The sequence below is a fragment of the Peromyscus californicus genome, unplaced genomic scaffold, assembly GCF_007827085.1.
Source record: "Peromyscus californicus insignis strain IS unplaced genomic scaffold, ASM782708v3 Scaffold_2__1_contigs__length_46816999, whole genome shotgun sequence".
Classification (NCBI taxonomy): Eukaryota; Metazoa; Chordata; class Mammalia; order Rodentia; family Cricetidae; genus Peromyscus; species Peromyscus californicus.
Window position 1 is genome coordinate 4,332,665 of NW_026294540.1, and position 27,133 is coordinate 4,359,797.

At 54.0% G+C, this 27,133-nt stretch overlaps 2 protein-coding genes across 7 annotated transcripts in view; one reads left to right on the forward strand and one right to left on the reverse strand.

Annotated features, from left to right (window-relative positions):
- Positions 1-11,368, forward strand: part of Acacb (acetyl-CoA carboxylase beta) — a 98,927-nt gene extending 87,559 nt beyond the window's left edge. For 3 of the 6 annotated variants that reach the window (XM_052755066.1, XM_052755067.1, XM_052755070.1), the window contains 4 exons: positions 431-585; positions 1,149-1,319; positions 1,444-1,580; positions 7,827-11,368. In XM_052755066.1, the coding sequence (XP_052611026.1) occupies positions 431-585; positions 1,149-1,319; positions 1,444-1,580; positions 7,827-8,025 (662 nt within the window). In that variant the 3' untranslated portion in view covers positions 8,026-11,368. Of the gene's footprint in view, positions 1-430; positions 586-1,148; positions 1,320-1,443; positions 1,581-2,147; positions 2,698-7,826 lie in introns of those variants that run through there. The other 3 variants (XM_052755068.1, XM_052755069.1, XM_052755071.1) reach the window with 1 other exon arrangement.
- Positions 11,369-11,449: 81 nt separating this feature from the next.
- Positions 11,450-21,314, reverse strand: Foxn4 (forkhead box N4). Its single transcript, XM_052755072.1, has 8 exons — positions 21,085-21,314; positions 19,214-19,338; positions 18,996-19,115; positions 18,629-18,756; positions 18,032-18,128; positions 16,776-16,983; positions 14,523-14,915; positions 11,450-13,653 (listed from the first exon to the last, which is right to left on the reverse strand). Exons 1-8 carry the CDS (start codon positions 21,215-21,217, stop codon positions 13,397-13,399), a joined length of 1,461 nt encoding a protein of 486 aa, XP_052611032.1. The 5' UTR covers positions 21,218-21,314; the 3' UTR covers positions 11,450-13,396.
- Positions 21,315-27,133: the final 5,819 nt, after the last annotated feature.

Consider the following 27,133-nt stretch of genomic DNA (forward strand, 5'->3'; position numbering starts at 1 on the left):
GCACCAAGCACCTTTCTCCACTGAACCCCCTCGCTGGCCCCCTTATTAGGATTCTAACTCTGGATTTCCTTACTATATGGTGTTGTCTTCTTTACTTACCACTTCCCCTGGCAGAACTGTGTTGGTTTGTGCGTTTCCAGAACCTGCCTCGTGTTTCTGTTGCCAAGGTGTTAGCATATCCGCACTGTATTTATTATATGTCTGCAGACAGCAGCTGAAGCCTGGGGCAGGGCCGGGGCTTCCTCCAGGGGCTGTCGTGGGGCTGTGGGCGCATTTCCTAGGCTGCAGGACAACTTGATTTAGGAGCAGCATTGATATCGCAGACCAGACGACCACAGGACAAGGCCTCTTGTTTGGTTTTGTGGCTTAACCCAACCCCACGTGGCCATCCCTCACAGCCCCTCAAGTCCTGATGTCTGCTCACCTGCAGGGACAGCCCAGCTCCCTGACAAGGACCGCAAGGAGCTGGAGGTCCAGCTGAAGGCCCGAGAGGACCTGCTGTTCCCCATCTACCACCAGGTGGCAGTTCAATTCGCCGACCTGCACGACACACCGGGCCACATGCTGGAGAAGGGAGTCATCTCTGTAAGTCCCCCAAGGCCACCTGGGCCCCAGACACAGAGGAATGCATAGGGGTTTGGGATGGAGCCCAGCTGGGGCTTAGAGGGTTTTCAGGGCCTTCAGTCAGAGTGTGTCAACAGGAGCCCACAGCCTCTAACCCCCAGGAGTCCCAGGCTTTGGAAATGTGAGTAACTTGAGTGTGTTCTCATGGCTGTTAGTTTGTGCCTTTGGTAAGACCTGAAGCCTTGTTTATGCTAACATTGGCCCACGACTTGCTCCTAAGAGGACATCCTTGTCCACTGGCCCATGCCCATAGCTGGCCATTTTTCTTTTGGGAACCAGCCTGAGTTGGAGTTTTGTGTCAGCAAAGGTAAATGTAGACACCAGTTTGGTTCAGAGGACCTGCCAGGCACTGTGGGGTCCTGCAGAGCCCTTTGTCTCCCTAGATAGGAGCTCGGCCCCCTACGCAGGATATCCCTGCTTGTAGGAGGAAGGGGGCGTAAGCCAGGTAGCCAGCCCGGGGTATGGTCTTGGCCATTTCCGGCTCCCTCCCTCCTCTGTGGGTGCTCAGCTGTACCTGTCCGCAGGACGTGCTGGAGTGGAAGACCGCACGCACCTTCCTCTACTGGAGGCTGCGCCGGCTGCTGCTGGAGGCCCAGGTGAAGCAAGAGATTCTTCAGGCCAGCCCCGAGCTGAGCCATGAGCACACACAGTCCATGCTGCGACGTTGGTTTGTGGAGACCGAGGGCCCCGTCAAGGTGGGCCTGGGCAGGGAGAGGGAAGCTGTAGCATGCAGGCACTGGGGGTATAAGGATGGCCAGCTCTGTCCCTCAGCAGCATTCCCATCTGAGGTAGACTGTACCCATTGACACACCCCCCCAGGCCTACCTGTGGGACAGCAACCAGGTGGTGGTCCAGTGGCTGGAACAGCACTTGTCAGCCAGGGATGGCCTGCGCTCCACCATCCGGGAGAACATCAGTTACCTGAAGCGGGACTCTGTCCTCAAGACCATCCAAAGGTGAGTGGTATGCCTGTGGCCAGCCTCTGGCTCATTGGCCTGTCACAGTGCCAGAGTCAGGCCCCGTCTCGTGGGTGGGGTGACAACCCAGGGTGTTCATCCCCCAGCAACAGAGCTGTGGTCTGTGACTTTCTTGTGTCACAGCTAGTACCTTGTTGATTGGAAGGACCCCCATCACAAACCCCGGGGCTGAGGATACCGGTTCCCTCCCTGTCAGTCTTTCCGTAGTATCCAAGGATCATAGGATATCTGGGACCCTATTTTGGGTGTGAAGCTGGGACTTGGGTGTGTCACAGCTCGGGTCATATCACACGCACAACCAGTGACTGGAAAGGGCTAGGTCACCCTGAGGCATTTTGTTCCCTACGTCAGAATCCCTCCTACAGGACTGTCTCCCCCCGACCTGTCTCCCTCATCCCCCTACCCTTCTCTGAGCACAGCAGGAGGAAATCAGAATGCTGGGCTCTGGCCCACCCAACAGACACATGTCTAGACCGGGACACTGTCCCCTAGACACCACTGAACCAAGTGGCGGGAGTGACCGCCTGTCTCTTCCCTTCCCTGTAGTCTGGTTCAGGAAAACCCAGAGGTGACCATGGACTGTGTGGTCTACCTGAGCCAGCACCTCAGCCCGGCTGAGCGAATACAGGTAGCTCAGCTACTGTCGACCACGGAGACCCCGGCCTCCCCCTGAGCAACTCTGGCCATTCCCAGGACCCTGGACCACGGGAATGGCCGTGCGGCAGGCCTTTGCAGGACCCCGGGGCTTGTTTTGGGAAAATTCACAAAGCGATCTCGAGCACTCTGCGAATGCCGTTCATGACCAGCGTCTTCCTGGACAGAAGGCCCCTGCGCCCCTGCCAGGCGGTCATAGCCTCCCCTCATCTGGGGACTCCAGGGTTCAGTGGATAACTCTGCTGCATCTCTGAGGTGAACTGAACCGGGCACCCCGAGTTCCTCGTGTTTTGCCTGGAATGGGGATCCAGTGTCGGCTCCCTGTCTGATCTCAACACACTTGCACATTGGTTTACATTCAGCAGCAGCGTCCTTCAGCAGAGTAAACAGGCCAAAGAAAACACACCAGACGAGACCCAAGAAAGGGTCTTTTTTTTTTTTTTTTTTTTTAAAGATTTATTTATTATGTATACAATGTTCTGTTTGCATGTATCCCTGCAGTCCAGAAGAGGGCACCAGATCCCATTACAGATGGTTGTGAGCCACCATGTGGTTGCTGGGAATTGAACTCAGGACCTCTGGAAGAGCAGGCAGTGTGCTTAGCCTCTGAGCCATCTCTCCAGCCCCCAAGAAAGGGTCTTATCAGACACTTAGGCAGCCAAACAGGGGCAAAAATCATCTTTTTTGTTCAATTAAGAGAATAAAACGACATTTTGTTCTCCAAGTGGCCCTGGTGAGACAGGAAGACCGTCCTGTGGACAAGCTGTCTCCAAAGGTAAAGGGACAAATGAATAGGATGCTTGGCATCCAGCAGAGCTGGAGGAGTCTTACTGCCTCAGCCCCCAGGGCTCTGTAAGCCTTTTCTTCCCTAGCAGAGCAAGGATTGGACCCCACATGATGCCTCCTGCACATTGGCCATCCATACGGTACCAAGTACCCTCCTGCCTGAGCGCAGGGAAGCTGTCCCTAAACACAGTGCCCCTAACCAATAAATACACTTCCTCACCTTGTGCCTTGATGCCACGGCAGGAGCCAACGGCTCTGGACCGGTGACCTGGGACTGTGCCGCAAGCACTCTGCATTTGCTCATGAAGACTTTTCCAGGACCTGCAGGCCCAGCAGCGTCAGGGTCTGAATGAGATATTCTGTGCCAGGGACAGGCTGGAGAAGTTGCCTGCCACCTGCTGTCCTTCTGGGCAGTGTCTGAAGACATTATCACTCCAGGCTGAGGCCAGAGTCACCCAGGGAACCGTCTGCAAGCCAGGAAGGATACTTGAGGTGCCCCGGATTAAAACAGGTCTAGCCATCAGCCAGTGACAGCCCTAGCAGCTGAGGGGGGCTGGGAGGAGTGGAGAAACGTGGCCTGTTGCTGCCATTTTGGGGGATGAAGGGTTCTTCTGAGCAAGGTCCTCTGGGTGTCGAGGGGAAAAGCCCAGACTGTGACTAGCCGCTGCCCTGACCATCAGCGTAAGCCGAAGAGGCTGCCAGGAGATCTGCAAAATAAACTATTTTTTGAAGGAAGTCCTTTGGTCTTGACTTATTTTGGGGACCAGAAAAGCCTGACAGGTAGAGGGGATAGAAGGTCCCCCCCCCCCACCGCCCCCGTTCTCAAAATCTCCCTTTTTCAAACATCAGAGAGCTTTGTGCATACGCTGCACTGCTTGGGAGGGAGGGAGGGATGGAGGCCAGGGCAGCTTACACTCTGGTTTCCATTCCTTCCCATCAGATGAGGGCGGCATGGCAAAGCTCAGGTCCACACACTCACCCACGGTCACACAGGACAGACTGGGGGGAGCCCTGCTCCTTCCTCCTGTGACACCCGGCTGCGATGGGGAAAATTCCCACTGAACTACACCTGGTCTGGCTCCAGGAGAGTTGGCACCCAGCCTTAATCCACCTTTTGCTTCTCTTGTGCTCTGTGAATCTTGTCTGAGAGATTCCAAAGGGTACAAAGCCTATGCAAAACTTGGTTCCTGAAAAGTCCTGCACACTGTGATATTCCTTAGTCAAGAATTTGCACTTGGCATTGTCCCTTTGGAAGTGGACTAACAGGATGTTTTGGGGATATGGAAATCACCTTGCTGAAAGTGGAAATTTGGAGAATAAAAATGCCCTTGGCTGAGGGAGGGTGGCTCAGTCCCGGAGAGGCTGAGTCCCCCAGCGACTAGAAAGGCTTGGACGTCCTTAAAGCGCACTGTATCTTCTTCCCACTGACCCGCCTGAACCCACGCCTGTCCAACAACAGGGATGTGACGTATCCAGGCATCTGAACTACACTTGGGAACTGGCTGTCCCTGAACAGCCCCACCCTGAGCAGGAACCCGGCCCCTCTCTCACAACAGCTTATCCACTCATAGGGACTGCGCATTCTTGACTCTCAAACAGCAAGTATTACTTTGAATCCGGTCCAGCATCTTTCCCAGGGGTGGGTCAAACAGAGTTCTCCAGCCCCGCTGGGTAGAGAGAACCTGTCACATAAAGGGAAGCACCACGGATAAAGAGGGTGGGACCCAGACCTGTTGGTAATTTTTGGATGCCTGAATCCAGGGGGCCTATGGGGAACCTGTTCATGTTTTTGTTTTTTGTTTTAAAAAATGTTCTCCCTAGTTTGAAGAGGAGCAGCTGTGGTGGTATTGTGTTCCCCCAAAATATTGTGCACCCTAATAAACTTATCTGGGGTCAGAGAACAGAACAACCACCAGATACAGAGGCCAGAAAATGGTGGCGCACACACCTTTAATCCTAGCATTCCAGAGGCAGAGATCCCCTGGATCTGTGAGATCAAAGCCACCCTGGAAACAGCCAGGCATGGTGACTCACGCCTTTAATCCCAGGAAGTGATGACAGGAAGCAGAAAGGTATATAAGGCATGAAAACCAGGAACTAGAAGCATTTGGCTAGTTAAGCTTTTAGGCTTTTGTGCAGCAGTTCAGCTGAGATTCATTCTGGATGAGGACTCAGAGGCTTCCAGTCTGAGGAAACAGAATCAGCTGAGGAATTGGCGAGGCGAGGAAGCTGTGGCTTGTTCTACTTTTCTGATCTTCCAGCGTCCACCCCAATACCTGGCTCCGGGTTTGTTTTTATTAAGAAGACCTCTTAAGATTCATGCTACAAGCAGCAGCCTCTTCCTCAGATAGCCTAGAGGCAGCAGTTAATGTTTCCATCATGCCGTTCTGTGTCACCAGATACCCAGGAAGGGAAAGAAGCCGACAGAAGGCTCTGGAAGGCTGAGGGGGGCTAGGCAGCTTGCAGCTGGATTCCAGACACACACCTAGTTGTTGTTGTTATTATGATTTGGCCTGTGGACAGTCCGCTGCAAGCTCCATGGTCCCGGACAAGGCCAATGCTTCCACTTAGGGGGGACTCAGTCACTACCCCCAGGGAAAGGGAGAAAGGACCAACTACCTCTGTGTGGACAGAGGCCTTGTAGCCCAGTTCAGGACCTTACAAGATGGCCATTGGCTGATGCCAGGCCTGGTCTTGTCCTGTGTAGCTCATGGATAAGCCTGTGAGATGGAGGTGTGTGGGAGACCAGCTCCCACATTTATTTTTACCTCAGGGACTCTTGAGGAATGAGGGATAAGAGACTTAGGTAGAAATAAAGGAGAGAAACAGAGAGAAATGCAGGATAGACTCGAGAGGGCCCGGATCCTTATCCACCGCCCCGACGGTCTCGCCCCTAGGGCTTTTAAAGAAATGCCAAGGGGTGGAGCAAAAGACCTCCTCCCCCAGCACAGTCAAGTGCAGACCATCCCAGACACCTGGTGCTCGGGCCGTGGTCCAATCATCCTCTTTATGCAGACCTGCTGGATAAAGCCTAAATGGGCTCCAACAATTAGGAGGCCATTCATCCTCATTCTCTCAATAAAACCCAGGCTCAGGGGTTTGGGGATTTAGCACAGTAGTAGAGCACCAAGGCCCTGGGTTCAGTTCTTAGATCCAAAAAAAAGGGAAAAAAACAAAATATAAAACAGACAGACAAAAAAATCAGGCTCAGAGCCACCAGGCTCCTTCAGGTTCACACAGGGTGGTCTGGATAAAATACACACCATACACTTTACTGTGCTAGCCTTTCCTTTTCCAACGTTGTCCAGGCTAGCCTTGAACTAGCCTGGAGTGGCCTCCCTCCTACCTGGGACTCATCTTAACCAGTTTCCAGTATGTAGTGGGGCTGAGGACATTCACGCTGAGAAGCAACCTCCAGCACTCCTTCAAAGAGACTTTATTTATTCTCTGAGAATTTCATGTATACATAAAACATGTTTTGATCAAACCCACGCCCATTCTCTCTCCCCCAGCTCCTATCAGAGCCACCCCCACATCTCCCTCTCAGCTTCATGTTCTCTCTCCCTCCCCACCTCTCCCCCCTCCTCTTTAACCCAATGTGTCCACTTAGTTCCATCCACATGTACCTGGATGTGGGGCCATCCTGGAAATGTGGCAGCCTCCCAGAGTCCACATCCCAGAAACAAGTCCTGATTCTCCCTCCCCTAACAGCCATCATTTGCCAATAGTTCCCTCCTCTAGGGTTGGGCGTTGAGCTCCCATCCCTTCAGAATGTTGACTGGCTTGATCTTGTTCAGACCTGGTGGTGTGGCTTTGCTGTGGGATGACGGTCTTTCTGTATGCTGTGCATCTATGTTGCTCCCATTGGTTAATAAATAAAGCTGCTTTGGCCTATGGTAAGGCAGAATTAAGAGTCAGGTGGGAAATCCAAGCAGAGAGAGAGGGAGAAGAAAGGCAGAGTTGGGCAGATGCCCTCCAGCTGCCCGAGGAACAAGATATCTGCCGGCAGACCAGTAACACCACGGCCATGTGGCAAAATATAGATTAATTGAAATGGGTTATGTTAAGAGGTCAGAGCTAGCTAGCAATAAGCCTGAGCCATAGACCAAACAGTTTGTAATTAATATTAAGCCTCTGTGTGTTTATTTGGGACTGAGCGGCTGTGGGACACAGGAAAATTTCCGGCTACAGGGCTCCACATGTGTCACGTGTCTATCATGATGGGAAAGATTTGTTTGCCACAATCCTCTATTACTCGGTAGATCTTACAGTTTCCACACCCCCAACACACACACACACACACACACACACACACACACACACACACACACACACACCACACAATGATCCTTGAGGTGAGGGGCTGTGACAGATGTCTTATAGCTGAGCATGCCACAGTCACTTACTCTTTGCACTTTGACAATCTGAATCTGTTGGCTACTGCCCACTGCAAAAAGAAGCGTCTCCGGTGAGGGTGGGCAGCTGTACTCATCATGGATGTAAAGGTCACTATTTCGAGGGCAGTTTGATGCTATGTCCATTTAGCAAGATGATAGAAGTAGGTTCTCCCCTGGGGCCTATCAGCTTCCCGTGGTACTTGACCCAGTTAACAGTTCCGGGCATGACTTCAGCCTTGAGGAGCATGCCTTAAATCTGATTAGAAAGGCGTTGGTTACTTCCATAACAGCCCCGCCACTGTTGTGCCGTTGGGGGTATCTTGCCAGGCTGGTTGTGGCTCACAGGGGTCAAAGATGAGTGATACTGTTGCTTCGTTTTCTTCCCCAGCACTGACCAAACTAGCCAGGGAGGAGGACACTGCCAGGTCAGTACCAGCTTGATTCCTCCATGTGACGTCTTCAACAATAAGATCTGTCACCGGGTCCTAGTGGGCAACCAGGAGCAAAGCAGCTGCCTGTGCTACCTGGTTGGGGGCGTCTCCGGGACATCACAAGCCCGTAAGTCAGAGGAGGTAACCCAAACCTGATCCTTGTTAGCACTTTTTGATCTTGCAGCAGCCCCTCCCCACCATATTTTCTATCGCTATGGATTTGGGAACCTCATCACTGAACTCATACTGGTTTATTTCACTTAACACAATGTCCTCAAGGTCCCTCCATATTATGACATGCACCGTAATTTCCTTTTTTAAAGGCTGAACAATATTCCATCACGAAGCCAGGAAACATTAGTTTACACAGTCCCGTAGGGAGGCTGCAGGTTGCTCCTGCCTCGTGGCTCTTGTGGATAATGGTGAGGAGAGCAGAGCAGGTCCCTTCCGATCCTGGATCTCCCATTCCATTCCTTCCGATCTGTATCCCGAAGTGGCGTTGCTGCCAGCTCCTGTGGTGGTTCTCTGTTATCTTTTAGAGGAATCTCTCCAGGGTTTTCGGTACCCAGCAGAGTTGCAGGGTTCCACCGTCACATCCTTGCCAGGTCCACACATGTTTTCCGAGAGAGTCTCTTTTTTTTTTTTCTTTAGTCACGTGGTTCATTTATAACCATCCAGAGAGGCGGAAAGTGATTTAAACTCAAAAGTCGCTGGAGGCTGGAGAGGTGGCCCAGCAGTTGAGAGCACTGACTGACCTTTGGAAGGAACCAGGTTTGATGGCCAGCACCCATCTGGTGGCTCACAACTGTATATAATTCTAGTTTCGGGAGACCCGACAGCCTCTTCCGCTCTCTGCAGCTACGACACACATGTGGTACACATACATACAGGCAAAATACCAAGACATACACTTTTTAAAAATTTGCTTTTAAATAGCTGGACCTTTTAACCAGCAGTGTCTGTCACTTGACACTGTGACCACAATGTCTGACAGAAACGGCAGAAAAGACTTGTTTTGGCTTGTAATTTCAGCCCATCATAGCCAGCAAGGTAGAGCAGTGGGAAGTGTGGCCAAGGATGTCCACTTTTCCCTGGAGCAGGAACCAGGAACTTTCCATGTCCCGACACTTAGGACCTTCTGCCAGCCAGGCCCCAACTCCTAACGGTTTCACGATCTCCCATCATAGTGACAGCAGCTGGGAGACAAGTATTCAAGACACGAGAGACACTCCAGGCTCACACAGAGCAGAAGCCAACAGCCTGGGTCAGGGCCCTGATGCTCAGAGCTTTGCCTCACCTCCCTGATGCTCAGAGCTTTGCCTCACCTCCCTGACTACCCTATCATCTCCCACACTTCTCTCCCATCTCTCTCAATTCCAATTCAATATTGCTACTCCCAAGGCAGACCCAGTCTGGTGGAGACAGACCTTCCCAGAGGCAGCCAGGCTCACCCTCAGCTTGGAGGAGACTGGGGCATGTCAGTCCATCTTTCTTGGCTTACCCTGAGGCGGAGCTTGGGAACGCTCTGGGTTCTGCTGCCCTTGGATCTGCCTTGGTGTGTCAACAATGCCCCCCAGTGACTTCTTGTGCTCTTTGCCTCGGATCCACATTCCTTTCCTTAGATTTGTTCTTAAATTTAGCAGGGTGCTTGCTAAAAACTCATGTTAGCCAAGCATAAGGGTGCATACCTACCATCTCAGCACTGGAGAGCCTGAGGCAGGAGGATCATAAGTTCTAGAATGGCCTAGCCTACATAGCAAGCCCCTTTGCCAAGCAAAACATAAATTGCCCCTGGTCTATTGCTCTATTCTGATTATACCTTTTTTTTTTAGATTTATTTATTTTTATGTGCATTTATGTTTTTGTCTGTATGTATATCTGTGTGAAGGTGTCGGATCTTCTGCAACTGTTACAGACAGCTGTGGATGCTGGGAATCAAAGCCCGGTTCTCTAGGAAGAGCAGCAAGTGCTCTTAACTGCTGAACTATGTCTCCAGCCCTGAGAGTTGGATCTTACCCAGAATGCTAAGGGCCCGGGAGTTACTCGTCATTGGCAAGTGCCCAGGTGTACTGGTTAATTGTTTTTCTTCAATTTGACGCAGGCTACCTCCCTCAACCGAGAGAACACCCCCATCCAAATGGCTCATAAACAAGTCTGAGGAGCATTTTCTTGATTAGTGATTGATGTGGGAGAGCTCCGCCTACTGGATGGTCATGTGATCCTGCATAGGCGGTCCTGGGTTCTATAAGAAAGCAGGCCGAGCAAGCCATGGGAGCAAACCAGTAAGCAGCACCCCTCTGTGGCCTCTGCATCGGCTCCCGCCTCCAGGTTCCTGCCCTGACTTCCCTCAGTGAAGGAGTGACCTGTAAGTCTAGCCCTTTTCTCCTTGAGATGCTCTTGCCCGTGGTCTTCATCACAGCGATACCAGGCTTCCATGTTTACTCAGAGAAGCAGGCCAGCTCCAGAAGGTGGGAGCATCAAGGTAGAGGCCACTGAGGATGCCTGTGAGGGCTGAACACCCCCTAAGGGCATGTTAAGCAGGGAAAACAGTCCCCAGAACTAAGCCGATGGTTCCCATCTCCTGGTATTGCCGGTCCCTGGGCACACTGCTGGCTGAGCAGAGGGCTATGCCAAGGGATAGGTGAGCACAGCTCAGGGTACAAGGTGCCCGAAGGGTATGACGGGCGGGAAGCCACTGAGTTGTTGTATGTCGTGATGGCTGCTCATTTGGTCTCTGTCTTGTCCTTGAACTAAAAGGCTTGGAGATCGGAGGCCTGGTATCACACCACAGGACGGTCTGAAGAAGTCTTTCTGGTCCCACCAGCCCACTCCCAATGGTTAGCAGGTCTCTAGTCCTTCTCTGAAGACCCTGGAGTCAGTCCCGGGAGAGGTTTGAGCCTCTTTAAACCAGTGGATAAATGGGACCTGGTGCCGCTCACTGGTGTACCTCTGTCCTCTTACGTAGCTTCTCCAGCCCCAGTTTATTCCGGTAACATTGTAGCATTGGTTTTCTATAGCTCAATAACGTAGTAGTTTAAAGTGGCAAGTTAATCCCCTTATTGGAGACCAGAAGTCCAGGGGTCTCACTGGGCTCACCGGGACAGCAGGACCATCAACGAGTCACAGGAGTGGTTGGGGACACAGTGTCTCTGTTGGTGGAGCCTGTGTCTCAGGGCGTGGTTGAAAAGCTAGAGTGGGGTCCCAGGTACTGGTTATTTGGGCCTGTCCAAGCTGCCGTTTCTTCACCAGCAAAGTCGGGCACTAGTTTCTAAGCCACGGCCCCCCCAAGGGCTGCATGAGCTCATGGTAGTGACCATCCCTGGCCTGGCATGTCTTGGGTGATGAAAAGGCCGGAGTCAGGCTGGGCGGTGGTGGCCAGCACGTTAATCCCAGCACTCGAGAGGCAGGGACAGGAGGATCTCAGTGAGTTCGATCGAGGTCAGCCTGGTCTACAAAGCGAGTTCCCGGACAGCCAGGACTGTTACACAGAGAAACCCTGTCTCAATAAAACAAACAAACAAACCAAAAAAAAAAAAAAAAAAGAAAGAAAGAAAAGGTGGGAGTCTTCCCCCACACTGTCCCCAGGTGGAGCAGCCACACTCAAGCCTAAAGCTGGCCCGGGAAGACTCAGCACCCCCAAATACTCTCTGAGCCGCCGCTTCGGGAGTGGTTGCCAATTGTCTGCAACTCATTCCCAAGACGCTACCTGCCAAGTGTGCATTCTGAGGGACAGTAAATGCCAGCCATGTGAATTTCATTGACGACCCCACCCCTTTCGGCTCAGATGCAGTGGGAACGTGGTGTCAGAGGGCCAGGTTCCTGTGCTGTGTACCTGTGTGTGTGTGTGTGTGTGTGTCTGTCTGTCTGTCCCTGCCGTCTATACTGAGCCACGCTGCTGCTGTTCGGCCTTTATTGACAGTAGACGGTTACTCGGTACTATACCTACAGAGTCTTGGCACTGCCTGGATGCAGGGTTTTAACACTTTTTTTTTTGGTTTTTCGAGACAGGGTTTCTCTGTGTAGCTTTGTGCCTTTCCTGGAACTCACTTGGTAGCCCAGGCTGGCCTCGAACTCACAGAGATCCGCCTGGCTCTGCCTCCCGAGTGCTGGGATTAAAGGCGTGTGCTACCACCGCCTGGCGGGTTTTAACACTTAAACACCATGACTTATCAAGAGTCCTGGCACACAGCAGCTGAGCAAGCCTGGTCAGATGGGCTGGGCTGCGTGGTCTAGAGACAGGGATGGACCCACGGAGGTAGGGGAAGGCCTGAAAGATGGCCCTTGAGGACAAGGGCTCGCATTGCCCTTCCAGACAGCTGGCCCACATGCTGGTTCTTCGGAACATTTGGCCCTAGGGTGTGAACTCCCAGACGTGGGGTCAGACAAACATCAAGACAAAGAGACCTGCCTGCTTGCAGAACCCTCACTTGGAAAAACCAGTCGTGGAACAAGGAGCGCAATATAAGAGTAGATACAGGCAAGACAGGGCAGCCAACATTCCACGCTGTACTGCTGCGCAGGGTGAAGGGGCTCAGGGCTAGAGGTTCTCGTCTTGTCACGAGCATCCCAAACCTGGCACAGACAGGTCTCTGCCTTTTCTTCCTCTTCTCAGCCCCACAGTTTGGGATCCCTTCCAAACTCACTGCTACGGCACCTCCCCTCCTGGGTGTCCCCAGGAGTAGATGTGAGCCATGATTAAACACCGGGGGAAAAGATCTGACCTAGTAGGAAAATGGCCAGGTGCTTCCCAGTAGCAAAAGTGCTTGCTCATTCTCTGAATGGCAGGGCTACCTGGGTCTGCCGGGGTCTGCAAGGGTCTGCAAGGGTCTGCAAGGGTCTGCAAGGGTCTGCAAGGGTCTGCCGGGGTCTGCAAGGGTCTACCGGGGGCTGCCGGGGTTTGCCGGGGGCTGCCGGGGGCTGCCGGGGTCTGCCTGAGCAGGCTGGAGATGTAACTTGGGGTCACTAGGGAGTCGGGATTGCTGAGTGGTGGGGAGTCTGCCCAGTCTCATTCCAGGGACCTCAGCTGGGGTCACAATAAAAAATAAATAAATTTATACATGGTCCCAGTGGTCAGCACAGGAAACTCCAGGAGTGGTGGGCAGGAACCCATGGCAGAGGTCAACTGTCTCACCTCCAAGGCAGATCCAAGACTGACCAAGCCCTTCTCTAGTCTCGGGCCACTCTCTGAGGCACAGGCAGAGGTTGCTTTCCTGGGAGAACATGCATGCTTAGAGCTTTCTCTCCTGTGTCTCTTTGACACACTGCTGTGTCCCCAGGTGGGCCGCTGACCACCCAGTGCCTGCCGGGAGCCAGACCTCAACATGGCCATGCCCCTTTCTCAGGCCCTGAAGGAGAAGGGGAGGTGGGGTGCTTGACATCCCCCCCATGCTTCTGACTTGGGTGCCCCAGAAGTGTCTGGTGGTGGCATGGAGGGAGCAAGAAGAACTAAGCATTGGGACTTCCTCGTCCACCAGCAGCTGGAGACACTGTCAGGGCTACGGTGCTTTCCTCCAGACCGGCGGGCGGCTTAAAGCAGAGCTATGGGCTTATTCCCTGGAGTACCCAGGTACTGAGCAGAGGTGGCCATCGCTGGGGCCACGCTGTCTGGGGTTGAGTATGCAGCATAGAGACCTGTCACCTGCACATCAGGGAAGGTCTGGTCGCCGCTGCCAGAGACAGGGGTCAGGCTTGGGGCCCCCAGGTCACAGCCCAGTGGGGAGTCTCCGAAGGCCCCCAGCGTCTCCAGGCTGAAGCTGTCCTCCTTCATCTCTTCCCAAAGGTTACCTTGCAAAGACAAAAGCACTGGGGTGAGCTGGCTAAGGGCCGAATAGCCCTGAGTTCAAATCCCCTCTTTAGGGAACGAGGGCAAAGATCGTGTGTGATGTCCGAGGCCTTGTGTTGTTAGGAAGAGCGGAGAGGAAGCAGAGTTCTAATCCTGGTCTTCCTCCCACAGCGTAAGATGGAGATGCTCCAAACACCCACCTCTCAGGTGAGGCCAGGGATAATGAATGGAAAGTATTTGGTTCTCACTGGGCAGCACCACCAACATCAAAGCCCGGAGAACAACACTGTTTCCCCTTCCAGGGAGAGAGGAGCAGGGACATGGCATGTGCCTTTGGGCTGTGACAGACCTATTGACTGGCTCTCCCGTCACCTGGTCCTGCTCCCTGCTGAGGGGCAGGACACAGGGCTGGAACACAGCAGGCACATGCGTCGTCCCACCCTTGACCTACTGAAGGGGGGCACTGTGCCACAGTGTGACCCCACCCCCACCCCCCCAACCTAGCGTGCATAGCTTTGAGCAACTGCTGAAGAAAAGTTTGAGATAGTAGGCTTAAATCCTAGATCTGCCCAGTGAGTAGCCAGGGGACCTAGGCTGGTGACTCGACTTCTCTTTGCTTCAGTGTCCTTATCAGCGGAATGAGGACATGGGGTGGCAGGGCCTTGGGGCCGTGGCAGGTGACGCCTAGGAAGTGCTTAGTTGGTATACAGCAGGTGCTTATTAAGTGTTTAGTAGGTGGGGTGGTTGTTATAGTGATGATGCTAAGGCGGGGGTTGCAGGCAGAGTGCTGCTGGGCTCCCATCTCCGCCCCTAACCCCGTCCAACCCCCCTCCCCCCCCCCCCCCCCCCCCCCCCGTGTCTTACACCTCACCCTGTAGAGCGAAGTCCATGATGCTGGGGTCCAGGGCATCCACCTCCGGGTTCATGTCGGTGCTGATGTTGAGGAAGTCCCCAGGGGGCCTCCCCATGGCTGGCTGGGGGAGAGGCCCTGGGCTGAGATGGGGTAGGGCATGAAGGGGTGGGGTCTGGGCTGGTGCCGGGGAGTCTGGGTCCAGGTGTGTCTGGGGCTGGACCTGGTGGTGCAGGGGGATTGATTGCAGGGACAGGGTCATCGGTGGCTTTGGCGGGAGTTGGGAGGTGACCAGGCAGCTGTGGGCCACGGCCACTGTGGTGGCGTGAGTCAGCACGGGGGCCTCAGGCTCCCCTGGTTTGCCAGGACGCCGGCAGCTTTCCGGCCGGTCTGAGATGAGCTTGTCCAACTCCTCTGCAGACAAGTAGGAAATGTCACTCAGAAGTCCCTGCGGTCACCAGGCCCTAAGTCCCTATGTACCACCCATGAGAATGTAGTAACCGTCTTCGACTGTCTCCTCTTCTATGAGATGGCATGATACATTCTGCACAGGGTTGCTATGGAGATGTGATGCCATCCAAAGCCATTAAAAGGCCTTCAAGGAACGGGAGTTGCCATGAACTCCTAATAGTGAACTCCCCCCAGATAGGAACTTACAGCACAGACCTGTGGTCCTAAGACTTTAACTGAACTCTCACCAGCCCTTCAAGAGGGAGCTGAGGCAGGGACGAAGGTCCCGTGAGGCAGCCAGGTCATTAATGCTTATGGAGACTCTCTGTATAGAAACAACACTGAAAACCACTGCTGAGGGCTAAGACCTGGATCCCCTTCTGCGAGAATGGATAGAAGCAAAGCACAGACATCACTCTTTTCCAAAAAGTGTGCGTGTAGTCGGGCGACGGTGGCGCACACCTTTAATTCCAGCACTCAGGAGGCAGAGCCAGGCAGATCTCTGTGAGTTCAAGGCCAGCCTCGTCTACAGTGTGAGATCCAGGACAGGCACCAAAACTACACAGAGAAACCCTGTCTCGAAAAAAAAGTATGCATGTATGTGCACCATAGAGTTCATGTCAAGACCAGAATACAGTCTCAGGTGTGGGTCCTTGCCTTCCGGCTTTCTTTTTTTTTTTTTTTAAAGATTTATTTATTTATTAGATATACAGCATGTATGACTGCAGACCAGAAGAGGGCAGCAGATCTCATTACAGATGGTTGTGAGCCACCATGTGGTTGCTGGGAATTGAACTCAGGACCTCTGGAAGAGCAGTCAGTGCTCTTAACCTCTGAGCCATCTCTCCAGCCCCGCCTTCCAGCTTTCTTGAGACAAGGTCTCCCAAGGTCAGCTCACACCCTTTTCTACCACCCCATCTTGCCAAAGGATCGCTAGGATTACGGATGTGCACTACCATGTCCGCTTTACCTGGGTTCTGGGGATCCGAACTCAGGTCCTCGCACTGCAGTTATGTGCTTTTCCCACTCAGCCACCTCCCCAGCCCCGGGAATGACTCCTGTCTGCCTTTGTCTCCTTGGGTGCAGCACAATGCTGACACTGGACCATAAGGGGCCTAAGATCTAGCTGGGCCCCTTTAGAGATGAGAATCTAGAAGGCCAGACGACCGGCCTAGCATCTCACAGCAAGTTGAGACCGAGGCCCAGGAGCCCTGGGATGAGTGCTGTGCTGGGCCTCTGGTAGTTCCTGCCAAAACCTTACCCCCTCTCACTCAGTGGAGCACCGCTGCCCTACTCGGTCACTTGAACCTGGAGTCACCACTTTGGCTAGACTGTCTGGCCAGTGAGCGCCAGGGATCCTCCCCTCTCTGCCTCCCCAGGACAGGGCTCACAGACACATGCTGCCATGGTCAGCTCTTACATAAGATACTCATTCTCTCTGTCTCTCTCTGTCTCTGTCTCTTTCTCTCTGCCACATGTGTGTGCCACAGCAGAGGCCAGAAAAAAAAAAACCAGATGCCCTGTATCTGGAGCTACAGACAGTTGTGAGCGGGCCAGCATGGATACTAAACCAAACTTCCATCCTCCGTAAGACCGGGCAGTGCTCTTAGCCACCCGGCCATCTCTCCAGCCCTCTGGTTATTTCCAACACCCAGTCTGATACCATCCTAGAGCCGTGGAGTGAGAGACACAGGGATAGCAGATTCGACGGCGTTTCACACTTCTCACAAGGCCCCTGCACTTGCCGGCTTCTAGACAGGGGCAGGGAGCCCCGGGAGGCTAGGGAGGTGGCGGGTGCATGTGAACGGTGGATCGGGGGCTCACCCGGGTTGGCCATGCTGCGGCGGATGGCCGCGAGGTCCTTCCTCTTCCACTTATACATCTCCTCCTCCATCTTGTCGATGCGCGCCAGGTTCAGGGCCCACAGGCAGCCCTTGCGGGAGGAGCCGCTGGATTTGGTTTCCACCTTCTCGAAGCACTTGTTGAGTGACAGGTTGTGCCTTACTGAATTCTTCCAGCCGTCGGGCGCCGTCTGTGGGGACACATGGAGACCCGGTAGACTCCTCAGGTGATCCCCCTCCTCCCCTAGCAATTCTTTACGTGTCTGGATACATTCAAACTCATGCCTCTCAGGGCAGGACATAGGGAATTCCATCTACAATACCAGCTGTGGCGATGACAGAGAAGACTGGGGGCTGAGGCATGCAAGAGGCCCTGCCCTGGGAGCTGCGGACCTGGAGTTGGACCACAGCCCAGGGCTTCAGCAATGCCCCTTCTTCCTCTCCCACTGGGTAGGGATTAGGGGAGACTGATGCTGGGGACTATGTAGCTGCCCAGTAAATTCAATGCAAATAAATCACTTTCAAAGGCTCACCGCTTTGTTGCTAGGCAACCGGACACTGGGACCCAGCTCACCCAACCCATGTGGTCCAGCATTTCTCCTCGGGATACTGTCCAGGCCCAAGATCCTGTGATCTGGGACCCCTAGCTGCCTGTTGTTCTTTGGGGTTTGAAGTTTACAGGGTGGCTATTGGCCAACCGTGCTCCAGCGATGGACAGTTCTTCCTAAGTCCTTTTGAACCCGCCAGCGAAGGCTCTTGCTGAAAGTGCTTGGCATCCCGCTGTCTTGCTGAGTTTGTGCTGAATAACTAGGCTGGGCCCTCTGTTCTCGACACCAAGGCGCATGGCGAGCTCCGCTTCATCCATCAGAACCCAGTTCAAAAGCCCTGTTCTCTCTTTCTCTCTCTCTCTCTCTCTCTCTCTGGTTTTTCGAGACAGGGTTTCTCTGTGTAGCTTTGCACCTTTCCTGGAACTTGCTTGGTAGCCCAGGCTGGCCTCGAGCTCACAGAGATCCGCCTGCCTCTGCCTCCCAAGTGCTGGGATTAAAGGGGTGCGCCACCACTGCCCGGCGCCCCGTTCTCTTTGTAACTTGCACCCATCCTTCCTATAGGGCATGACAAAACTGGGGACCTAAGAGTGGGGGCTCAGTGTAGTGTAGAAGAAGCCCTGGATCCTAGCAGGCCGGGGGAGAGAGAGGCAAGGGGCTCCAGCACTCCCCCACCCCGCCTCAGAGCCCTCACCTTGAAGTAAGGGAAATGCTCCTTCATGAAGCTGTAGATCTCGCTCACAGGCAGGCTGCCAGTCTTGCTGCTCTTCAAGGCCATGGCGATCAGACAGCTGGGACCAGAGGTGGGGCCACACACAGGCCTCAGGTGACAGCCTAAGGCCCCCTCTGCTGGCACCAGCCCCTCTACACTCCCAGTGTTAGCTCTTCCCGCACTTTCCCTGGGCCCGGGCCTGTCCCTTCCCTACCCTTCTCCCAGCCCAGCCACTGTGTGAGCTGAGAAATCACTCTTGCCCTTTGACCCCACTCCCATGGGCTTTTAGACTTCATCCAAGATGCTCCCTCCCCGACCCCACCCCCCAAAGCCCAAGGCACACACCCCCATTTCTGCAACTGACTTTTTAATCAGAAGAAACAGGCTCACAGGGGCCAAGCCATCCAGCCCGTGAGGATGGAGAACCAGTCTGATGCAGGGTCAGCTGACCGCATGCCAGTCCCTCCCAAGAGTGGGTCCCACCTGGGGGATCCCTGGGGAGCCAGGTCACCTTTCCTATCTGCCTAAGGTGCCCCGGTGGCAGCCCCTGTGCCCTCCTTCTGGGTCGTCAGACCTCACCTGTAGGAGTAGATGGGTTTGGGGTAGTGTTTGGGGTGCAGCTCCTGAGATGGATGTGCGGTCATGTGGGCTTGTGGGTAGGAAGGCCGTGCTGCAAATGGGGAGCCATAGAGGCCTGCAGGAGGGCACTTCACAGGAAGGGGCAGGGCCAGGCAGCAGAGAGAGAATGGAGGTGAGACAGAGCAGAGGTGACTCACAAACCCCAGCCCAGTTTCTAACTGCAGGGATTTCAACACAGGAGATGCTCCGGTGTCCCCAGCAAGGCATGAACAGTGCCAATGGCACAGGCATGGAGGAGATCTTATGCGTGGGAGCCTGGGGTACAAGCAAGTGAATTCAGGATAGTCTGTCTCTGAGCCTGTGGTACCTGCTGGGACCCTGGAGGCAGAGGGAACTGGAGTGGGGTCGGAGGTGAGTACAGCTGTGGTATTTCCTGTGGGCCCGAGGATGACTGGCTTCCTATAGGGAACTGGTTCATCTGCTCAGCCTGGAGAGGACGAGACAGAAGGTCAGGGAGGGACAGTCACGCACGCACACACATGCACGCACGCACACCGTCTTTCCCAGCCATGTAGTGGCACTTACGCTGGCTCTGTGGCTGCCTATGGGGCCCAAGCCCAGCATGCCTCTGGGGGCCATGGCAGCTTGGCCCCGGAGCAGGGGACGTGGGGTTGCACCCACACTCAGGTCGGCTGCCCCAGCCAAGGCACCTGTAGGAGGAAGGTACAGAGAAAGCCGTTTGCTGGAAATGGTGGCCACAGTGGGGGATGGGGGCCACCCTCCACCCCAGGACCAGGCACACAGCAAGCGCTTCCAAATCACTTTTCTGGAATATGGTGGTTAGCGGTGGGGTTCCTATAACCTGTGTCACCTGGCCAGCCTCAGTGTCCCCATTTCTACTGACCCCTTACCTATTTACAAAGTTGTGACTGTTAAATGAGATGCTGCCTACCAAGCGCTTAGCACATGATTGGGCACGTGATAAAATTCCAATTAATGTGAGCCAATAATGACAATAATGAGAGACTGCCTTGGCTCCTGTCCTTTATGGGCTAAAACACCAATTTATTGTTCATTTCCTCAAAGGCTTAATGGCTCCTTGAGAGCTCTAGATTTAGATACAAGAGTATCCTCCTCTTCCTTCCTGAGCTCTGCTAGACTGCCAAAGATTAGTCCAAGAATAACAGATGTGCATCTGCTTCCAGTGCTGGGTCTGTGACAGACATTACTAATCCATCACAGAGTCTCATTGCACCACCTCTAATCAAGTAAAAGTGACCTGTAAGAGGCTGCTAGGCCCTGACTTATTTTACCATGTACCAAACCCTGACAGCTTTAAAATGCCTCCTGTATGGACCACTGGCAATACCCTACAGATGAGGAATCTGATTGGAGGAGCAGGAACATCCCAGTGCTGCATAGCTGTCTTACAGGGCTCTAGATTTAGAGTTAGAAAACTGACCACCTAACTGACCTAGTTTGTCAATAAAGTTTTTTTTGGCACATGTCTATTTGTTTACATACAGTCTGTGGCTGGGTTTTCACCATCAACATCAGTACTGAATAGCTTCGACTTTTAGACTTTTTAATTCATAAAGTATATAACAATCTATTCCCAGCAAAGGTACAGCAGAGAGCGCCTGTAATTCCAGCACTTAGGAGGCTGAGGCAGGAGGATCTGGAGTTCATTGCCAGCCTGGGATATTTAGGGAGACACTGTCTCAAAAGTAAATATTTCAGCTGGGCGGTGGTGGCGCACGCCTTTAATCCCAGCACTTGGGAAGCAGAGGCAGGCGGATCTCTGTGAGTTCGAGGCCAGCCTGGTCTACAAAGTGAGATCCAGGAAAGGCGTAAAGCTACACAGAGAAACCTGTCTCGAAACTCCCCCTGCCCCCAAAAAAGTATTTCCTGGTCCTTCTTGGAAGACAAGCATTAGCTGCCGCTTGCTGTGCACAGTACTCAAGAAAAATTTGCCCACAGAGCCATCCTGCCAGACACTGATGTCCACTTCCGCACTGTTCTTACATGGCAGTGGCTTTTCTGCTGTTCTCCATCACCGCTGCCTTTAGTTCACTTGATTTGATTACAATTCTCTGTCATTTACAGAGTACCTCCTAGGTGCCAAGATTCTCTCAGAATCTTCTAGAACAGAGGGCAGTACACTTGTTTCCTAAAGGGCCAGACAGCAAAGGCTTTAGGCCTTCAGAAAATCTAAACCCCACTTTAGCACTTGCAAGGACGGGCCTCGGCTTGCATTTGGCCCCTCACAAGTTTGCTAAAGTGTGAGACATCCCATTGTCATATCACTAAGGAAGTGTGGACTTGCTCCCAGAAAGAGGGGATTCTCCCCATTTTACAGATATGGACAGAGAGATCAGAGAGACAGAGGGACCTCTCTAGGGCCACTCAGCAGGCTAGTGGCAGGGCCAGGGGTTCCCTCCTCCCCTTGAGCCTACCTGGGTGTGGATGCAGAACACTGGGGCCACCCAGGTCTATCCGCCCGCTTGCCATCTGCTGCAGCCGAGGCACGTCCACGGCTGTGAGCCATGACAGCGACTGAAGGTCCCCGGGGAGGTCATCGTCACCCATGGGAGGCAGGAGCCTGTTCCAAAAACCAAAACCTCAAAATCCAGACTTATTGAGTACCTCCATCCTGCCACAGTGGAAAACTCCACACCTTGGATCATTTGAGGGGTCACCTTCCGAATGTGGATACAATGAAAACAGTGCATATAAATCCCTTCCTGCTGGCCATGTGAGACATACAGGACACCGGTGAATTCCATCTTTTGTCTCAGGTCCTTCTGCAAAGATGGCTCCGCAAACCGCCAAATTGAAATTTAAAACACTTCCGGTCCCAAACACTTGAAATAAGGTATGTGCCTATGTAAAAGGAGTTTTACATATGGTAAACTGAGGTTCAGCACAATGAATCCCTTGGCCAAGGTCAAGTGTTGTGACTCAGGAAGCTCCTGGAGCACCATGAGGCCTACAATCATTAACAGGCTGACAAAGACATGCATGGAGTACACGTATCTACAGAAAACTGTGCCGGGCAGGATGACTCTGGTATCCCTGAAGTCCCATGTGCCACATGGCCAACAGCTTTGTGGTGGCATCTTGTGTGTGCTGTGCTGGGATGCCCATAGCACACCCCAGCCCGATCTCCTCAGTACCGAGAGCTGTCTGCTCTGTGGCCAAGAGACCACAACCTACATCCTGCCCTCGAGTTCAAACCAATGTGAGACGGACCTTGGGAAGAGTGGAGTGAGGAGGGGACTCGTGCCCTAGAACCACAGCCTCGAGGTTCCTCCCGCATCTGTTGGGGGGTGCCTATGTGGCCCACTGGCCAGTCATTCCTTTCCTGACAATCCTGTCACCTCCAAGCTCACCCTCTCTCTTCCCATCTCTGCCCCCTTGTGCTCTATAGCCACAGTTAGTGTTGCCATGACCACCACTGCTCAGTTGTCACAGGCCTGGGCCGGCAGCCCATGAAGCCGCAATCAGGTGACCCCCGGCTACCTTGGCCATTGGTTGCCTTGTAGGAAAACAGGGCCTGGAAATCATTTGAAAACTGGCTGGTCCGTGTCAGTGGCAACAGTTGGCCCGGCTGCTGTCCCCTGGTGGCCCATTGTGCCACAAACGACTGTTGCCCCTGCGGCACGTGGCCCCCATTGTTCCGAGTCTCAATGCTATTGTTTCTGTGGTTTCCCGACCGCCACCCCTTTGATTGGCTCATAACTCATCTATCTGACTGACAGTCCTGGCCCTGGCCTGAGCCATGCCATCTGTCCCCTAGGCCCCCAGAGACTATGGTGTAAAGGGGAGGGGCTGACCCCACTCTCTTGTCCTCACCCCAGAGCCAGCCAGCCTCCCAGGGAAGCCTGTGAGAGCCCCACGCCTTCCCGATCACCCATGCCACTCTGCTTAGGACTAGGGGGAGGGAGAGGCATGTCCTGGCTGTCAGATTTCATAAGGCAGAAACTCTGTAAGGCTCCAGGACACCAACCTGGTCTCGAACCTGCCAGGGGTGAATCCAAGAAGCAGCGTGCCCAGTGGCAGAGCCTCAAGCTTGGAATTCTCATCCTGGTTTCCCTTAAGTCACCTGCTTAACCTCTCTGTGCCTCGGCTTTTCATCTGTAAACCACAGACAACTGTCCTTGTCACGGGGACGTCATGAGCGTCCAGCCTGTGAAACACTGAACAGCACCTGGTTCCCAACACATGCACTGTGACCATTTCTTTTTCGGCCGTTAGTACCAATATTCGCATCGCAATTAAGAATAGCCGGGTTCTGAGACAGCAAACACACAGCCCGACCGATGCCGCTCACCACTTCCACTCACGGGGACACCCTTGAAGTCCGGCCCTGTGCTGTCCCCATTTTACATATGGAGAAACTGAGTTTCCTTGGAGTGAAGACTCCTGGAAACGAGTCTCACAGGTGCTTCACCTGAGCGGAGTAGGTATGGGGCGGGGTAGTGCTGTCCTGGTGGTGGCCTCATTTCCCTGCATTCTTTTGTCCCTCCAGTTTCTCCCGTGGCCACCACAGTGTGCCCAACTGCCAACAGCTCGGCACAGCCAAACACAGCCTGGGCCCTCACTTCGCTGTTTGCTGAGGGACCCGCCCTTCCCTTTCCTACTTTCCCGAGTCCATCCTAACTGCCTTCTGGGTATCTCACCTAGGATGTCCCTCACAGGTCCCCTGATTGTGCTCTAAAATGGCCCAGGGAAGCACGTGTCACAGGGAGACACACTATGGTCCCAGTCTCAACCAGGACAGGGCAGGGTCATTAGGGCTCCTGGCTCTTCTTGGAGGATTCTTCTGTCTGTGGGCAGCCACGTCGCCCATGACTCAGCTCTGCGGTGCTCCCCACTGCTCCTCTGTAGCTTACTGTTCGTTCTCTGCTTACTCCTCCCGGGGCTCACTCAGGACCTGGACCCTCTGAGCATCCAGTGCGGCCTTTACGTACCCACATGGCTGGTTGAAAGAGGCTGAGAGCCCAGGTCCCTGACTCCAAGAAAGACGTGGGAGTGTCAGTTGGGTCTGGGCCTGCTGGGGCTGCCCTCTGTCCCCATGAGTTCCTTGTCTCTCTGAGCACCAGGAGGGCTACAGAGAGCAGAACAGCTTACTTTACAGGTGGGGAAACTGAGGCTAGCACAGTAAAAGCCTCTTTGCATGCAACTGAGGTGACAAGGACTTAAATCTGGTCTCTGCTGCACTTGTCATTTTCACCAAATGAGACAGTCTGCCGTCACCTTTTGGTACAAGCTGGGCCCTGTTCTCCATTCTTGGGGGTTTGCTATTTGTTTTAGGGGTCTGTGACACCCCTGTTGCCTCAGGCATGCGAAAGGCCATCCGCTCCTTCCTTCTCCCCACCCCTAGCCAGGATGTCTGTCTCCGTGTGCCAGCCCTGCTCAGCCCAGCCAACCCTGCTGAGCTCCCTCAAATGGAGCACTGTGGGAGGAGTCCACTAGCTCCAAACCCTGTCCCCTCCTCTCTTCATCACACAGGGACCAGGGACAGATGCATGGGAGGACAAAGGAGAATGGGCTGCCCTCACTGTCCAGTCGAGGAGCACATCAGTGTACCATTCCTCACAGCTGCACAGGGCCCTCCAAATTTCCTCGCCAACCCCCGTAGAAGGCCCCCCTGCCCAGCCTCGCTTCCTCCCAGGGCTTCAAGGAGTATAAACTGTGGGTCCAGGACGTCACTATAGGAAAGACTCCTGATTTGGGGAACTACTCTGGCTTCCTGCCACCAGCCCTCAGGAGAACGCTTAATCCCTAGCCTTGGTTTCCCCGAACTGTAAAGTAGGTGCGGATGAGAATAAGGGCACCTCAGACCCACAGAGCTGGTCTGTAAGGGTGGCGGAGAGGCGGTTTGGGAGTCTCTCCTGCCATCGTGAGAGGGCATTCGCAACGCACTGAGAGGAGTCAGAGAGCAAGCATCTGTGGCGGCTCAGAGTAACTCTTCCCTCTCCCGGATGAAGACGGGGCATGTGAAAAGGGAGAAGACAGTGAAAGCCTGGCCTTGCAAGCCTGTCCACTGTCTCTCCTGTTTCTCAGTGAGGAGAAACCCTGGGGTCACCTTGACCCTGATGCCCACATGCCTGCCAACTCCAGGGGGAAAACGTCACCCCAAACCAGTTCTTCCTACCCACACACCTCCGTCACTCTCCTCTCTGTGAGTCTCTGTCCCTGTGACTGACAGGCTCTGGGATGAAGTCCTGGCCTCACCCTTCCTGTTGGGTGAAGTCATGCGCTTCTGAACCTTTCTAAGCCTCAGTTTGCACATCTGCATAATGGGGATGACAGCCTTAGAGGCAAAGCGTCCTTCCTTTCTTCCCCCCAGCCCTCTGATGGGGCAGCCAGGGCTCTACATCCCACTGACCCATCTCATTCCCATATGATCACCATCCCCCACCTGACTACCCATGCACCTGCTGCCAGCTGGCCGTCACTACACCCTGGGGATGGGACTGGGGATGGGGATGGCACCTGCAGTGCTCAGCCCGTGTTCCCTCTTACATTTGGGGGACTCCCCCTTATCTTGTCCTGTGGGGTTGTGTCACCCTCTGGCTGGCTGACTGACCTCACTCTGACCCAGGGGCAGTGTGTGATGGGCCCCGAGGCTGCAGGGACACTGTGAGTCACTGGGTAGGGCGGATGTCACTGCCCCGGCCTCCAAGGTCTCCGCTGTGTTGCTGTGGTTTCTGTGGGGGCCCCTATGACTTTTGTTTGCTCACAGGGTGTGTGGCCCGACCTCCCTGCCAGGCACCCATTTCCCTTACCCCCGAAGTCAGTCTACAAACCTCTGTTCTCTTGAGCCCTGCTAGAGTCCCCAGCTAAGGCAGGCAACACCCAGGTTTCTGGGGACCCTGAGGGTCTAGAGGGGTGAAAAGGTGACAGGAGCCGAGCCTCCTACTGGGTGCAAGTGACCCCGGGAGCCCCCACTACTGAAGCAAGGGACTTTGTCTCCTCTACAGGAAGAGCCGCAGAGCCTAGGACAGGTCTCTGCACACAGTAGGCACTCAACGTAAATGCAGCCCACCTTCCAGATGCTCAGCTCCTACTCCCTTGGGGCCAGACCCAGGTATCCCCCATGGCAACAGCTCACCTTGATATTACAGCCTCACCCCCACCCTCCTGGGCTGTGGCTGGTGAGAAACTGTTACATCTGCACAAACGGTTCTCCTCTCCAGTCTCCAGGATTAAGCTTCTGAGGGTCAGGTTTACCCAGCTACCATATCTTTTTGTGACAGCCTTCAGAACAGTTGACAGAAAGAAAATTAAATGCCACTTAGCATGCTCAAAGATTCCCTGGAAGACAAGAGTGGGTACTATGGTATCATGTGATTTGGGCGGGGGGAGGGCCTAGTGTTCCCGTGTGTGTGTGTGTGTGTGTGTGTGTGTGTGTGTGTGTGTGTGTGTGTGTATACATACACATGTGTATGTGTTTGGGAGGGTAGCATGATTGGACCTCAGCAAGGCTACTTCTCTTCCTTGTTCACACAGCAGCTGGGCTGCTATTCAATACACGACCTTGAGGATGGAGTGTGTAAAGATGTTGAGATAGATGTTAATGCCCCCTGCAAGTCCACCCAGGGGGTTCCGGCTAGTGGGTGGTGCCTCCCCTTATGAGGTTCAAGGGTCCACACCCACACACAGCGGGGGTGGGGGTGGGGCTCTTGCACAGTTGACCATCGCTATGAAGTATTTTGTCTGCTCACTCATCCAGTCAACACTGAACTAGCCACTCTCTGTGCTTTGAAGAAAACCACTGTGTGTGTGGGGGTGGGGTGGGGGGGGTGGGGGGGGTGGGAGGGAGCACTTCCCATCTCCGGATCGCTTCCTTTTTTAGGGCAGACCCTGACATTTTGGGAAGTCAGTGATCAGGGCAAGGACTCTCCATGGAGCACCATGAGTGGGTGTGGGCCTGAGAACACACCAGCGCGTCTTCCTTGCTCATCCCCCACTCAGCGGAGGGAAGGTGCTGGGTCTGACCTCTGACCTCTCTGAACTAAGTTCCAAAGGTGGAGGCATCTGTTCAGGGTTTTTTCCCTCCATCCTCTCCACGAATATGAGCCTGTGGACAAGCGCTGCTGTCTGGCCCTAGTTTTCTCGTCTGTAGTTGGAGACGAAGCCAGGGTCGTCGCTGTAAGGCTACCAGGAGGAGCGCACTTGCTGGGACTGAGAAAGCACTTAGCACCTAGTACCCAATAGGTACTTAAGAACTCTATTCCTCAGCATTCTGGGAGTGGACTTCCCTCCCACCCTCGGAGCTAAGAAGAAACCCACTCGAGCTAGCGAGGCTCGAGGCCGCTCAGGGACGGAGCTGCACTCTGGCTGCTCTGGGGTCAGCTACCAACTCGGAAGAGAGATTAGTGAGGGACTGGCTGGCTGTCTAGACCTCCGCCACTGACCCCTGACAGCTGCCCCAGAACTGGGCCGTTGGCTGCAGCCAGCCACGCCCTCCCCTCCCGGAATGTGGGCATTGAAAGT

Excerpts from the sequence above, each read along its gene's own strand:
- Foxn4 (XM_052755072.1), bottom strand. The coding sequence starts at position 21,217 with ATGGGTGACGATGACCTCCCCGGGGACCTTCAGTCGCTGTCATGGCTC. Across the intron at positions 16,984-18,031 it reads AGCATTTCCCTTACTTCAAG|ACGGCGCCCGACGGCTGGAA; the intron begins GTGAGGGCTCTG and ends GTGTCCCCACAG. Across the intron at positions 13,654-14,522 it reads CATGGACTTCGCTCTACAGG|GTAACCTTTGGGAAGAGATG; the intron begins GTGAGGTGTAAG and ends TGTCTTTGCAAG.